This window comes from Sinocyclocheilus anshuiensis, unplaced genomic scaffold (assembly GCF_001515605.1).
Source record: "Sinocyclocheilus anshuiensis isolate Anshui unplaced genomic scaffold, SAMN03320099.WGS_v1.1 scaffold101, whole genome shotgun sequence".
NCBI lineage: Eukaryota > Metazoa > Chordata > Actinopteri > Cypriniformes > Cyprinidae > Sinocyclocheilus > Sinocyclocheilus anshuiensis.
Window position 1 is genome coordinate 475,602 of NW_015540892.1, and position 16,479 is coordinate 492,080.

Here is a 16,479-nt window from a genome sequence, read left to right on the forward strand (position 1 = left end):
CTGGCGAAGGAAGTACAACCTTTGCTGGACCTTTTTCTCCAATTTTAAAAAGGTCCAGCAGAGGTTGTACTTCCTTCGCCAGCTGAGGAAGTTCAACCTGTCACAGGAGCTGCTGAAACAGTTCTACTCCGCCATCATTGAATCTGTCCTCTGCACTTCTATAAACTGTCTGGTTCAGCTCAGCTACCAAATCTGACCTCAGAAGACTACAGAGAGTAGTCCAGACTGCTGAGCGATTCATTGGTACAACCCTTCCTTCTCTCCAAGAACTGTACTCATCCAGAGTGAGCAAAAGGGCTGGCAAAATCACTCTGGACCCCTCACATCCAGCACACTCCCTCTTTGAACTGTTGCCATCTGGTCGACGCTACAGAGCTCTGAGCACCAGAACGACCAGACACAGGAACAGTTTCCTCCCTCAGGCAATCCATCTCATGGACACTTGACCATAACTGTGGAACACACACTATTTATTCACTCATACACTTATTTATCTAACACACATACTCAGTCTACATTTCAATTTGCACATAATATACCTGTACATACAACTGTCTATTGTTATATACCTGTACATACACTTGTCGATTTGTATATTTTTATTACTTATTTACTTGTTCTATTTTTTATTTATTTTTATTTTTTATTATCTGTGTTTTTTTGTTCTGTCACTGTCATTCTGTTGCACTGTGGAAGCTTCTGTCACGAAAACAAATTCCTCGTATGTGTAAACATACCTGGCAATAAAGCTCATTCTGATTCTGAACTGACTCAAGCTGAATAACGACATTGTTGCTTTTTGTAAAACTGCTTATAAATATGTGATTGATTAACTTCACCCTGTTATTGATCTGAACTAAGCCAACACTGAACTGACTTGAGCTAAATAATTACACTATTGTCTTTTAGAGCTACTTTACAGCAGAATCTTAACTGTCTACATATCTGAGTTTTTTTTTATTGATTCTGTGATTTACCTTTTTATCTTTGTGAAGTAGCTTTGACACAAGCTGTATTGTGTAAAGCACCACAGAAATAAAGGTCCCATTCACCATTTACTGCAGAGGATTCATTCCTGAGCAAGTGACATATATGACTATGGTGAGTCTGCTGACATAAGAAAATACAGCATTCTTATTAATGTGATATTGCTTAAATATAATATGAAAAATGTACAATAGGTATGGTGAATGGGTGGATTCTAGAGATACTGCACAAGTACATTTACCCTGCTGACACATAAAACCCACAATATTACAGAAAGTTTCAGTGTTTCTTTTTTCTGGACTACCCATACCCAGCTAAAAGCTGCTCTTTCAAAGCCTGCATTTAACTGAAGAAATTCAAGTTGCTTACTCAGACTGTGAGGTTATTTCTAAGATGTAGATATACTGGTCCGACACAACCATTAGGGAATGGAACTCCGCTGCATCCCCAAACTTCACAATGGACATCTGAAATCAAGTGAAACCAGGAAAAGGTTAATACAACTAATTCCAGCTTCTCAAACACACAGAACGAAGTAAATATAATGAAACTACACTGAGCTGTTCAGCAGCTCAGAAAGTTAACAATAAAAAATTCACTCATTTTCCAAACAGTGAAGATGATGATTTTAGGCAGCATGTAAACTAACTAACTTGATATGATATGGTGGAAGTGAACAGTGAAAATAGTAGCAATAAATATCATAAATTTACTTTTATAAATAAAAGATATATCATGGATTGTTGGTTTTGTCTAGGTAGATATCCTCTTTAAATGTCTCTATATTTCTTTTTTTTTTTTTTTTTTTTTTTTATATGTGTATTAACCTCTTAATGCTTAGGTTGACACACTCTAAGAAGAAGTACTGACATATTCAGAAAAAAAAAGAATAAAGGGATCCCAGATCTCAGAAAATACGCCAGTGTTGCCCTTTAACGTATACCTAATTTTTTCCAAATGAATGAAGCTCATGACATCTCTCATCCAGTCATCGAAAGATGGAGGGAATTTTTGTTTCCACAGCAGGAGAATGCGCCGTCTAGCTAATAATGTTAAGAAGGCAAAAGTCTTTGCAGTATTTCCAGGTAAACCAGTGACATTTGAAGGAAGTCCAAAAAGTGCAACCAAAGGGCAAGGCTCGATCTGTTTCTTTGTCACTAAAGAAAAACAATTAAAGATTGATAGCCAAAAAGAAGTAATGGATGGACATAGCCAAAACATATGTATTAAATCCGCAGGGGCCTGATGGCAACGATCAGAGAGAATCAATACCAGGCTTGATTTTTGCCAACCTCACTTTTGTCCAGTAAATTCGGTGAATACATTTTAATTGGATAAGACTATGACGTGCACAAATAGAGGAGGTATGAACACGGGACAGGATCTGGTTCCAAGTCTCGTCATCAAATGTGAGGCAGAGATCCGACTCCCATTGTTGTTTAATAAAAGACAGAGAGGAAGTGGAGATGGAGGAAATCAGCATGTATATCGTAGACAACACACCCTTTTTATCTAAGGCTACTTCAAGAATCTGATCAAGCAAAGATTTTGGAGGAAGATTCGGAAAATCAGGGAATGAGTTTTTAACAAAATTTCGGAGCTGCAAATATCTAAATGTCTCTATATTTCTGGTTAATTTTATTAAAGGCATTGTATACAGGTTATCATGCCTTTAAAAAGCAGCGAAGCTCCTCTTCTCCCCCAAACACTTCCACATCCAGGAACAGCTGAAGCCGATGGTCCACTGTCTCTGACAGCAGGTCAAACTGAGCTGAAATGAAAATTATGCTTATGTTTAAATCCCTCAATGGAATAAAAAAGTACAAGCTACTATGCCAAAAAACAAACAAACAAACTGATATTACAACAGTATACAGGTACCCGTAATATCAATATCTTCAAAATTAGTTCACATGATTTATGGCCAGGAAGGCCTGCCAAACATTTCATTCTCTGGTACCAATTTAATATGTGGCATCTACAAATACAAGTGGAAAAAGAAAACTTCCTCTATAATTCTATAATTTTAGTCATGTTTACAGAGCACTCAGTTCGATCAATGATTTTCAAGGCTACATTAGTTTGGTCAATGAGTTTCAAGGCTACATTATTTAACTGGCAATCCTAAAACAGGCCTGGGCCAAATAACTACAGCTTCTCTTGCCATTTCCAATCAGTCTGAATCCATCCTTTTCAGGTAAGTTTTTTCTTCTTTAAACAAATTCTCATTACTGTCACCCTTTCTAACCACTCTACTGATCTTCATCCCAAGAGTGGACCACCTACCATTGTTGGAGCCTTCTGTGCACTTTGGTGAATGTTGGTCCTGATGTTTTTGATAGCCGTTGTAGCAGGAATTGTCAGTCACCTTCTCCTCAAGCCCCTCTGAGCTACCCTGTCCATCAGTTGTGATAAAGTTGATTAGTTGAGAGGTTCTCTGGTCACCCCATGTCTCATTTTGATTAGTCAAACAATTAGACAGGAAGCTATGGGCTGTGTGGAAGTAAGTTGCAGCGCCCTCTGTGGAGGCCTCTGAATGCTGAGTCGAATGGAGGGGGCTGCCACGGGATAGCAAAGACTGTCCTGGGACCAACGCCTAGAGGAATTAAGCAAGTTAAGTGAGTGAAAAGAGAACATTAACATTATACTGTCATGGAAATATCAAGTCAAAAAGAGCATAAACCCAGACCTCATTGTGCTTGAGTTGAACTGTGTTGTCCCTGTCATCAAAGGTGAAGTATCTGGCATCATTCTGTTCAAATGGTGTACTGGTGGAAGGAGCTGATTGGGCAGCCAACTCAACTACATGATCACTATTGCACTCTGAGCATATGACAGTACAACCTGGAAAAAATAAATAAAATAAGGTATATAAAGATAAATGCTCCTATCCTGAGACATCCAAGACCACCTAATACAGTTCAAGTGTTCAAATGGCAGCAAAAAAGAAAATCAAAGACATCCACCTATGCCTTTCAAGGAAACACTCACTACAGGACAGAGTATTCAACATACTCTTCCCTTCAGATTTATTTTAAGGACGTTAATGCTCTTAAAATAAACACCCTCATTGATCTCTGCCCCATGCAGAACCAACTATGTGTTTGGCCCAGATGATCTGCAGGACTCCAAGCAAACAGACTGAAAGCAGCTGAACAAATGTCCCAGAACCTCCGGTTTGCGTGTCAAAGCACGTTTTAAAACTATGCAGCATGCACTGCAGAGGAGGAGGATGAACTGTGTATCAACCCATTCATTAAAGAGAAATTGGCCTGCAGGATGTTACAGTGGGTTACACTGAAAATAGGTCACATTATAAAATTATTGGCTGCCTGATGGGAGTCCCAAGATAAAAAGCTCTCACACCCAGTGTTTGGCAACTATTCTGTATTCATTAAATTAATTGGTGACACATTTTATCCAGGTCCTCTCATGCTCCAACAAGACAATCGCCCACTCATGGTAAGCCTGATTCATCTTTTCTGATTAACTTTGTGCTGAAAGCTGTGATATATATAAAAAAAGATCAGGACCAAAAAAAAACAAAAAGTGCCAGCATGATAATAACCAGTATTAATCAACTGGTGAAGTCCCAACAAGTATGGCACATTAGAATACTGTGTTCAATTACAAGGAGGTGGTGGCAACCAGAGTCATGCATGCTAGAGTGAATGATTGTAATTTCCGTGTGTTGAGAGTTGCATGTATTTGTACCACTCCCTGGAATGTTCTGGCAGGAGTGTTTGTCCGTCTATGCTTCCAGGGCCTTGCTCATGACAGAAAAATAATGATCTTTTTGATTGTTAGGGCCATATGCTTACGGTCATTCCTTAGCTCATCCAAGTTACCCAGGCTGCTGTCGGATTCAGTGGCAGGCTGGTAGAACTCAGTCTGACACTTTAGGCACTGTAGCCAAACTGTCTCTGGTCTCTCCTCATCCACCTGCTGCTTGTTTTCCTCCACGACTCTTGAGAGAACCTCCAATAATACCTGAGGAGTCAGAATTCTGATCTTAATTAAGTAATATCACATTGTTTTAAATTTTAAAGTTTCATCAAAAAGTCAACAAATTGTGTGGGAATGTGTCAAAATAGACACAAAAAAAAACACTTGTAAGTGCATCCTTTTCAAACACTGCAAAGACTCAGGTTGCATACAGTAGGTTGTGAAACAGCCAATCACTTAGCCTGCAATTAGTGGTGCACCGATCAGGAATTTTGAGGTTAATACTGATCACCAACTTTTTTTCTACAAGTAAATATATTGCAACACAATGCACATTTACATTCATACAATTCACATTTGGAAACACTAACATTAAATTAAAATAATTTTTCTTGTTACTATCAAAAATCATTTTGACATGCTGGAAATCAGTAAATACAACCATATCACACGCAGCATAGATAGGTTAAAAACATGCAGCGGAAAACAATAAATTCAAAGATATATTTTCTGTCTTAGTGTGTTTTTTTTTTTTTATTCAAACCACTAATCAACATATAACCAAACATGGTGCAGTTATTGAAGATTAAACTGTTATTGCTGTATAACATAATTTTGTATACAAACATACATCTCTATAAACATATACAATACTGTGCAAAAGTCTTTTTGTAGTAATTGTAATAATCCAGTGAGATTTTTGTATATACACAAGGAGTCTGACAACAGCCAGCCCTGATAGCACACGTACATCACAGAGACGTCTATTTGACGTCTGCATTTACTTCTGCAAAATGTATTTTTTAGTGTTTGCTTATCTGCTAAACGTCTATAGGACGTTTCCTCTCAAATGTCAAATAGACGTATATTAGATGTTTTTAAGATGTTTATGATTTAAAATGTATGCAAAACTGACATCTTCCAGACGTCTGTCAGATGTTTGTACACAGCAGATGCTTTCCAGATCAAGTAATCATTAACAGACATCTTGCAGACGTACGTGTGCTATCTGGGAGTGCTTCACACAGAGATCTGATCTCGCCATCATCGAGTCCATCTGGAATTACACGTAGAATCAGAAAAAAACTGAGACAGACTAAATCCAGAAGAACTGTGGCAACGTCTCCAAGACACTTGAAATAAACCATCCTACAAAGCTATAGTACTGTGGAAAGTTTTAGGCACTTGTGTAAAAATGTTGTAAATTGAGGATACTTTCAAAAATAATGTCATGCATAGATTTTATTTATCAATGAACTTCCATTAACTAAATCAAATCAACATTTGGTGTGACCATCCTTTTGCATTTAAAATAGCTTTTGTTCTAGATAAATTTGCACATAGTTTTTCAGGTAGCTCTGTAGGAAGGTTTCTTCATGTGTTTTGGAGACGTTGCCTTGGTTCTTCTGAATTTCTTCATGTAATTCAGATGGACTCGATGATGGTGAGATCAGATCTCTGTGTAGAGCACTGCCTGTTGTCAGGCATGCAAAAACCACACTAGATTATCACAATTAATGGTAAAAGGAATGTTTGGAAATGTAAACTGATACTTCCTACTAACACACTACAGCAAAAGATAGAAATAACTGGAATTAGAAATAGATAGAAATAAGAGAGATGGATAGAAATAACAAAAACCTTTTTTGGTGAAAATACTAAAGGCCTAAGATTTTTGCACAGTACTGTATCTCTGTAGATAAAAAGTAAGAAAAAAAAATTTGAACAAAACATTGGAGGACTGAGAGAGCATATCTGAGTAAGACGGCGATTGTGCATAAGCGCACAAACTGCCTCTTTTGCCCCAAACTGTCTGAGGATCACGATTAAAGTCACATCAAACGCACAATTGATAATTCTGCCACAAAATAGAAACTAGAATTTTTCCATAATGTCATTAGACTACAAATGTCGCACTTGATGGCGAATCCTTCTTTGTCTCTAGCATTCTTGATATAATTTCCACTAATAAAAACACAAATGTGTTTGATATATCAAAAAATGACATAAAAAGCAGATATTAAATTCTTGATATCAAATATTTAATTTCTAATAGCAAAAACTATTACTGATATCTGTCACTGAATTTTCTGAATTATTCAATTATTTACCTTTGCAAGCAGATTTTTACTTTGTAGGATATGAATTTTTAATATCAACTATTAATTTTTCACTAGTTAAAATGCTAATTCTTGATATCAGAAATTGAATTTATACTAAAGATTTGTGGATCGGTGCACCCCTATTTGTAATATCTGTTGTCATTTTAGGATTATATCCCAAGCACTAGTTGATCATATCTGATTGTCTAATGATGAATGATCCTCCTGACCTGTAATGCTTCCTGTGGCTTGTCATCCAACATTACGTAACAACGTTTACGTCTTTCACGACTAATGTACCGGAAGTGGAGCTCCAGGGCTGGGTGAGTCATCTCCACCTTCTATAAAATGTAAAAAGAGAGTGTGAAACCGAGACAAAGATGCTCAATCATCTTATAGATCCTTATGAACAGAAAATATGTCATCTGACCTCCACTGTGCAGGTGGCCTCAGTGGCGATGACATCCTGCAGACTATCTAGTTCCACTTGTGTTTTAACACACCCCTGGTGCATGTCTACCTCCAGCATGTGACCCTGTCGCACTCGTAGGAAAAGCGGTTCAGAGGCCCTTTTCAGATCTCTCTCCACGTCCTCTAAGAGCAGCCCCACCAGCATTGGTCTGCACAGGTCCACTGTTAAACAAAGTGCAAAAGTGAAAAAGAGTTCTAGACACAAACTAGACAGGTTATAAGACAATGAAAATAATATATTTTATATCATGAAGAAATGGAGATATGAAGATGAGGGTTTTCAGGTGAGTACCAGAACCAATCTTTTTAGCACTGTAAATACACAAACAAATATTTGCAGAAACAAAGTAGATCCAAATGTTTGGTCCACCACATTTTTGTCCTACTGCTGGTGTTACTGTGTATGCTAATCAGAGCTGAAGAAAGTACTTTAAACATTTAGCTTGCAAATTTTTTGTTAAACAACAGTCAAGCTACTAAAAACAAATGAAAAAGAAGCCAATTACAATTACTTAAGAGGACATATTGTATGAATACACTACTGTTCAAATGTTTTGGATAAGTATTTATTTATTTTTTTCGTTTTATAAAAGCTTTTATTCAGCAAGGATACATTAAACATGTTTTAAAAAATCTATTTCAAATAAATGCTGTTCTATTTTTCAAATAATCATGATATGAAAAATATTAACCAGCACAACTGTTTTCAAAAGTAATAATACTTAAGCACCAAATCAACATATAAGAATGATTGCTGAAGGATCATGTGAAACTCAAGACTGGAGTAATGGCTGCTGCAAATTCAGATTTGCCAAAGGAATAAATTGTATTTTAAAATATATTAAAATAGAAAACCATTATTTCAAATTCAAATAATAGTTTACAATATTACTGTTTTACAATATATTTTTTGATAAAATAAATGCAGCCTTGGTGAGCATAAGAGACTTCTTTCAAAAACATTACATATCTTACCAAACCAAAACCTTCAAACAGCAGTGTACATAAAAATAAATAAATAAACAAACAAACAAATAAATAAATAAAATCTATCCAGCGATATAATGTAAATAGAAAAGCCACACTGAAAATAGCCATATGCATTAGTGTAAACCGATAATGTGGATGGTACTATCACAGTTAGAATATCAGTACATAGAGTATAGTTATCGGTATCAATGTATCCCTAGGAAAGAACAGACAGACCTCCCCTGTCATCATCTTCTTCCTCTGGTGGTGGTTTTGAGTCAGAGTTGGCCTCAGTTGTAGCCTGAGTGTTTCCTAGACTCGTCTCAAGAGTAGATTCAGTGTTCAAGGGGCTATGGCTTGTGAACTGCAAGGTGGACTCTGTCTCAGGCTGCAGGTCTTCTTTGTCCTCTTCCTCTTTCAGTTCAGAGGACAGCAGCGGAGGGGGGAGCAATTCCAGACTGGTTGGAGGTGAGTTAGTTTTAAGCAGGGGGGATGGGGGTGTACAGTGGCCGTTGGTGTTCACTTTAATGGTTACACTGTCCACTACTGGGAAAGCTGGGTTGACTGGAGTATCATCAAGGTGATGCTGGTAGCGTAGCCAGTCCTCTCCTAACTGCTCTCGAAAACTGTCCATTCTCTCAATATCCTCCTTATGGGGGAGGACAATATCTGAAGAGAATCAAACATTTCACATGAGAAGCGTAACACATATGCTTAATAAACACACAAGCTCCACTTAACTCATATTTTCATCACCTTGTAAAGTGGACTGCACTCTGACCTCATGGTCTGTGTCACTGGGCTCTGAAATACTGGCTCTCCTCACCTTTACCTTGTTCTGCAAATGGCAAAAATTTGCACTTGTCATGATTCATGTCATGAATCAGATCTTACTAAAATTTTATGGTGGCTTCGCATCATCAACAATCATGTTCATTTAGTTTAACTGTGTACCACAAAAACTTTTGGCCAGATTTTTGACATGTACTTACTCTGTGTTTCCTCTTCCGAACCCTGGTCACTCCTGATATGCTTACAGTCAGACTGTCAGTCATGTCCCCACCTCCACTGGACACTTCCTGTCCTCCTTGGTCAGGTGCCATAGAAACTTGTTGAGAAGTGCGGGCCATCTGACCAACCAGCTGTCCAGGTTTAGGTAAGATCTGTGAAAAATTATATAAATAAGTAAAAATAAAATAAAATAATTTAATGTCACAAGAGCCACGGAACTTATTTGTGTAATTTTGTTATTTCTTACCAATAAATACCAACCATAAATTAAATCTTATAAAAATCTTATAAAACATATAAAAAGACTACATTTCTCATAAACAGAAACACATTTTTTTCTTAACCTGGGTGACAGGGTTAAAGGTTGAGTTTGGCCAATACCAAATACTTCTGTGTGAAAATGGAATGAGTTAATTAATATCTTCCCACCATGAGTCCAAATAAAGTTACCTCTTGGGTGTTACTAGTAATAAAAAAAAATATTGTAATCATGCTAACAGATATGTGTCCAACACAGCTAAATATTTTTGGAAATTAAAAAGTAGTTATTTTTTTACTAGGTTTTTTTTTTTTACATTATTTACAATATTAGTTTTCTCTTTTATTCACTACAGTTTATTACAATGAATTGAATATCTTGTGAGATTGTCAAAATAAGTGACAATCTCATTGTATTAACATATCATTATTAACAAATCATTATACTGTATGAACACTGGGTGTCACTATCACATGCAGTCAGTGAAGCATCATTGACCTAAGTCAATGTAAGTGTCCAAAAACATGAATATGTGAAGAAACAGTCGCACAGCGAATTTAATACTTCTCACACAAAGCACCCACATTAGATTTTTGCTAAGCCATGTGTCACCATGAGAGTGCGGATGCCATGGACACCTAACTGTTTATTTTTTATTTTTTGCAAGGTGTTGAGAGTAATTTTTTGCTTTTCAGAAGTGCTTCTCAGTCTGAAACACAACAATCAGTAAGGATCTTTAGCTGTGTCTTTTCCCACTGAACACATGACTTCCATGTAAACTGCAACAGAAAGGATCTTGAATTTTTCTAATGCCAACAATCCTGAAAAAAATAAGCAATTTGTAACAATTCTACCATCCTTGCAGAATTTTACAACTGTTTTCAAGTCTTTGTTTCTATTGAAGGACATGAAGCTGTTCTAAATCCCTTTCTATGTTAACATGGGAAAATGTGCAGCTGGAACTCACTGAATGCAATGTTAATATATTATAAAGCAACTTTGACCAACAGGCACAAATGTGTTTTGTTTTTCAACAGGAAAACTTAGTGTGCCTACTTCTTTCACTTGCTACACCCTCTAGTTTTTAAATGAGCTGTTTGAGTGTCACTATAATAAAATAGACTCTTAAAAAAAGGTTTTCATATCAGTGGAAGATTAAAAAATAAATAAACAGAAATATACTATCTATCTATCTATCTATCTATCTATCTTTTAAATTAGCTGTCACATTAAACATTTCTGATTCATTGTTAAACAGGATTCATTTAATATTTGTTAATCTTTACATCAGCTGTCATGTGGTTAAACATTTACTAAACACTAAATGTCATTTAGTGATTGTTGGGCCATGCCTGCAGCCAATTGAAGTTTAAAAACTCCATTTGGTCAGAGGAAGAAAACCACTTTGTTGCCCACTATTCTACTGTAAATTAAAAGCAGATTTGCCTCCCACAATACAGCATGAGAAACAAGGAGGGTGGAATGACCTGAGATGGCACATGAAGTAACATTTGATACCCACCAGCAGATCAGACTGGGACAGAGGGGTGCCATCCAGCTGGAGCTGAAATGCAAGCAGACATTAAAATATCAGCTTACAACTCTAAAACATCTACAGAAAGATCAGCAAGAAAGATCTACAAGCAAACATCTCACTATTACTTTTAAGAATGACATCAGAAAAAGGGGGCACTGGCACCTCCCTGTGGTTGCTATGGTAAACATGAATACAATCAATTATGTATATTTAGATATACTATAGTTGCTCATTCAAACATTCTTTGTAGCAATTCAGAGACTGCTTCAGATTTTTGGATGCCACATCATATAAATTGATCATACTAGATAATAAAGCTTTAACATGAGAAACAATTAGAATAATAACTTTGAGGATGTGCACTGTTTATAATTGGTCGCAAACAGAGAAAGACTCACCCCTTGGCAAGCAGCTCGTGGAGAGAGGTGGTGGATAGTCGATACCCTGTGTGTCTTCTGAAAATACAAAGGGTTTCCCTCCAAAGTTAACTGAAAAGAGATCAGAAAACAGTCAAAGTGTTATATAGGAGAAGACAAATGAAAATTGGATATATCACATTCTTCGGAGGAAAATATTCATATTGTGATTGTAAGATCCAGTTGGCTGAGCTAGAAAACGTAGTATTCAAATGTGTAATTATGATCCTCATCAAGCCCAAATTTGTAGCTTATGCATCATAAAAATGCTAAAACTGAAATCTGAGATTGAGGATATTCACTTTCCTATAATTGAAACTAGCAGTTTAAGCTAAGCATTACTTAGACAAGGTGCGCTTATCTTACTATATTGAGATTATGAAGGAGGGACAGAGGCGCCAACTGAGAATGCTCCATAAGAAGGTTATAAGCCAGGTCAAGAGACTGAAGTGATGACAACTGCTCCACCCCTGCATTTAGGATAATTCATTTAGGTTAGATTAATCTTTATTTTAGTAAATTAAAACAGTTTATTCAAACTAATCACAGTTTGTTACACTATTCAAAAACACACAAATGGTTGCATCACATATACAGTATTGTAGATGTTAAATAAAAATTGTGTTAAAAATATGCATTGAATAGAATATTAAATACCATTTTAAACAATATACAATAAAGACTATGTTGTCAAATGATGTGCTGCTGACACCGAGTTAACATTCTCTTAATTTTTCAATTTTTGTTTCAAGTAATTTCTTTCCAATTGTTCTCAAAAATGTTAAAAAGCCACCATGTGTGTCGATTAAAAAGCTTAAAATAAATTCAACATTTAAGGATGATAAAAAAAGTTGGGAAAAAAAGGAAAATGGAAAACTTACCATTGATTGTTTCCAGTTCATTGTTTCTAAGGATCAAGGTTGTGAGTTTGGCTTGGGCACTGAGGCCCAGCACTGGTGCTCTCTGGAGGTTATTACAGGCTAAATTCAGATGCTCCAGTTCAGTAAGAGGCTTGATGGAGACAGAAAAAGTATGAATAAATCCACTCTGTCCTAACATTTAATATACCACAAATCTAGGGAGCCCCTGAACCATGCAACATGGCACTGCCCACTAATTGTGACATCATGCATGAGAATTTGTATTGGGTGTGCAATGGTATCCTTTCACTGACGTAGACAGAAAAGGAAGAAATAAATTCACACTATTCTTATTTTGTCCAATTTAGCCCTTTTTAAAGACTACCCATCTAACACCCCTTGCGTAATTGTTTATTATTTTGGCTAATTTGATTATACATTCAGTTACCACGAAGCGTGTAGAACTCCATTTATGTTAACATATCATTTTTTTCCACACACAACCACCGATTTTCCCTCAAAATCACGAAGAAAATTGACAAAGAATTGTGAAAAAAAAAAACAAGCAAGAACAAAAGCAACCTACCTTCAAAAATTCAGCACAATCTTGGATCTTGTTGTGGCTCAAGTCAAGCCACTTCAGGACATTTAGCAGACTCTAAAACAATTTAGAAAATTGTTACATGCAGATTCAAATTTCTTTTACTCTATTTCACCTATTTCATAAGTTTAAAACAGGAGATTCTTACTAGCGACTCGTCAAGACGGGAAATGGAATTGTAACTGAAATTAAGGTTATGAAGTTCTAACCAGGGTAAAGCTGAGCTAAGATCACCTCCACACAGAGAGAGAAGCTCCTATTAAACACACACACACACACACACACACACACACACACACACCATAATTACTTTCTTTCTGCATGCAAACATGGTTAAATGTATAGTCACTGTGCCAATGCTTGTTGGTGCAAAAAATACCTCTAGAGAGCCAACACCTTTTGAGCAAGTGAAGACTTCCAGCTGAGAATACACTCCTCTAAGACCCTCCAGACAATGAGGAGGAATACGCTTAAGCTAAATAAGATAATCAAACAAAAAGCACCATTTAGGACAATATGGCAGAATAAAGCAACAAACATAATTGAATGAATTTGGTTAGTTTGTTCTGAAATACCTCTAAGTGTTTGAGGGACTTGAAAGGGAAGATTTTCACAACATACTGTACTTTCACACCAGGAGGACTAACAAGCTGTTTTAAAGACATATATGATCAGATCATTGCAACAACAGCTCAGTGTATTGGATTGGCAAATTATGATGCATTTCAACACAAATAAAAAAGACATACTGTATAAGGATATATTAATCAGGACACTTAGCTGAAGTCAGAAAATCATCTTAATCGAAGATGATATACAAAAATGTAGTACTACTAATTAATATGGAATAAATTTTTTCTCAGACTATCACAATCAAGCTGTACTCCTTAATAAGTTTGTAATGTCATAGACACATCAAAGCATCGTCAGAACCTTCAGTACCTTGAGGGATACTGTCTTCTGCAGCATGTCAAAGAGGAACTGGACTTCCAGCAGGGAGGCAGTGTCCGCTGGGTGGGACGGCAGGGCCAGAAAACCATGCTGATATGTTCTTGAGAGAAGGTGCCGCTCAAAGAGTTGTGTCAGGTGCTGTAAACATCCCACTTGCAGAGTGAGAGTACTGGAACCATCCAGTACGGAGTCACCTATACAGAGACCAACAAGAACATAATGCAATGCTTCAGCATGCTAAGCATCCTCAAACAAACGCAAAAGCACTCTCAGATTTGATTGACTCTATCTGTCAACATGCAAACATTATCTTGCATAGCAGTGTCCAAATTTGCAGTTGTAAATATGGATTACATTGCTTTGTCTCCATGTCTTCAACATACAGAGAATAGCATTCAATTCTCAACTTGAATCCTACTAACTCCAAACCTTGCAAAAATCTAGATGAGTGACTGTGGACAACGTCTTTGTTACATTTTTTGCTGTGTGCTTTTTTTTTTTTTTTCCTGGAACTGGGCCTGGTGCCACTGCTGAAATTAACAATGAAACCGTTGACTGACCGGCCTGAGTGGATGACATCCTAAAAAGGGTGAAACATAATATATCAACAGAAATATTCCAAATTACTGCAAGAAAAAGAACAATTATTCTAATCCGAATATACATAAAGCATATATTTATCACTGCTATAAAGACAGGACATTCATTTGGGTAATAAAACAGGCTTGTAAAATTACATGTAGCAGTAAAAAAAGGGTGGGATTTCACAACCAAACATTCCTCACGCTGTTCCTCAACTGTAAACACATATTTGTGATAAGCTAACTGTGAAGAAAGCAATATTAATTATTTTTTACCACTATCAAAGATATGATCACAAAAAAAATCAGGTATCTAGACAAGCTCCAGATATGTCCATTTTCAATCACAATGTACCTACACTGTTATTTTAATCTTGTTAACCAAAAACAAATCAACACTGGTAATTCTTCCTGACGCTCCAACAGTTGTGTTGGTCAATATCTGTTCGTACGAAATGCGCTAAAACATACCTTATGCTTCAAGAAATACGTGACGCTTAGCCCCAAATAACGTTATACCCGGTTTTGTACCGGGGCATTGGGATTTATGGCATTAGCTCAGTTTAATTCCCTTTTACATTTGTTGACATCCTGATAGCCGTCATATGATCTTGTTTCTTACACGTACGGCGGCCCGAAGACGCCAAACAAGCGAATATTTAACTAAGCGCGCCCTCCTGCGTCTTTAACGTGCACTAAAAACAAACAGAAAGAACTTGTAGTTTGAAGGTGAGCAGTTTAATGGCCTGGGAATGTTAAATAAACTATCCATTAAGACTTAAACTGTGATTATTTGTTTATTAATTAAAAAAAAAAAAACATTTTTTCTTTGTTAGTTTGCCCTCACTGCTGGATATCACAGTCAAAACTCTTATCTCATTGACTATCTTGACATGTCCATTTTTACAATAGCTTAAAGTGCAACACAGCAAAATCTACATTACAAACCTGATTGTGTAACTGCTGTTTTTATGGTAGACATGTGCAAATATGTTTGCTCTCTCTTCAATTACATTGACTGCTTTTCTTGGAAATCAAACACTACACCTCAGGAAACAATATTCCAAAGAACACACTTTAGTAAGTATTTTAACATATACATTTTAATATGCAGTCACACATATTAAGAAATACATAGCCTATATTCGAATATTATCTTCATTAAGATAATATTGATTAGATACATTGTATAAGTCACAAACAAAAATGTCTGTGTTAGCCACATACAGAATCTTACTCTTTGTGAAACCGGTTCAAATCAGGCCAAACATTATCCCTTCTATTATATTTGACTTTTTTATATTAAAGGATTTTTTTCTGAATTTTGCAGACTCTGACTACAAGAATAAATGTTTTTTAACAAAACTGTGCAACCTGCTTAATTCTCTAATAAATAAAAAATAAAAAAACAATTAAAAAAAATCACTGATTCTACATGCCTTGTATCTTTATCTTAGTAATGTAAAAAGTTTCTCTAACAAATTTCCACAGTGGAGTATGCTGTATAGAGGTTCCTCAGGACATTAGTGTAATTTATCTCACTTGTTTACTCAGAAATGTCCTTGATGGAGAACTGCACTTAACCAACTGGAGATACTGTGGCTTATAGCCCTCAAAATCCTACAGAAACCCAGATGCTGTACAAACTCTGGGTACACAGACATGGGTTATGAGCCTGTGGATCTACTGCTGGTCCTTTTAAAAAAAAAAAAAAATGACACATGAGGTTCTGCGTAAACACTCCTGCTTCATCATGACACCCACATGACCTGGCATTTCTCCATCAAAA

At 36.3% G+C, this 16,479-nt stretch overlaps 1 protein-coding gene across 1 annotated transcript in view; it reads right to left on the reverse strand.

The window, feature by feature from the left end:
* Positions 1-14,479, reverse strand: part of stk11ip (serine/threonine kinase 11 interacting protein) — a 32,931-nt gene extending 18,452 nt beyond the window's left edge. The window contains exons 1-20 of the mRNA XM_016486707.1: positions 14,464-14,479; positions 14,101-14,303; positions 13,734-13,808; positions 13,538-13,633; positions 13,307-13,414; positions 13,144-13,215; positions 12,579-12,708; positions 12,064-12,167; positions 11,680-11,769; positions 11,267-11,308; positions 9,467-9,637; positions 9,231-9,312; positions 8,712-9,143; positions 7,465-7,667; positions 7,265-7,375; positions 4,809-4,977; positions 3,677-3,831; positions 3,274-3,583; positions 2,658-2,758; positions 1,357-1,454 (exon numbers count right to left, since the gene is read on the reverse strand). Of these exons, the coding sequence (XP_016342193.1) occupies positions 1,357-1,454; positions 2,658-2,758; positions 3,274-3,583; positions 3,677-3,831; positions 4,809-4,977; positions 7,265-7,375; positions 7,465-7,667; positions 8,712-9,143; positions 9,231-9,312; positions 9,467-9,637; positions 11,267-11,308; positions 11,680-11,769; positions 12,064-12,167; positions 12,579-12,708; positions 13,144-13,215; positions 13,307-13,414; positions 13,538-13,633; positions 13,734-13,808; positions 14,101-14,303; positions 14,464-14,479 (2,768 nt within the window). The remainder of the gene's footprint in view (positions 1-1,356; positions 1,455-2,657; positions 2,759-3,273; positions 3,584-3,676; positions 3,832-4,808; positions 4,978-7,264; positions 7,376-7,464; positions 7,668-8,711; positions 9,144-9,230; positions 9,313-9,466; positions 9,638-11,266; positions 11,309-11,679; positions 11,770-12,063; positions 12,168-12,578; positions 12,709-13,143; positions 13,216-13,306; positions 13,415-13,537; positions 13,634-13,733; positions 13,809-14,100; positions 14,304-14,463) is intronic.
* Positions 14,480-16,479: the final 2,000 nt, after the last annotated feature.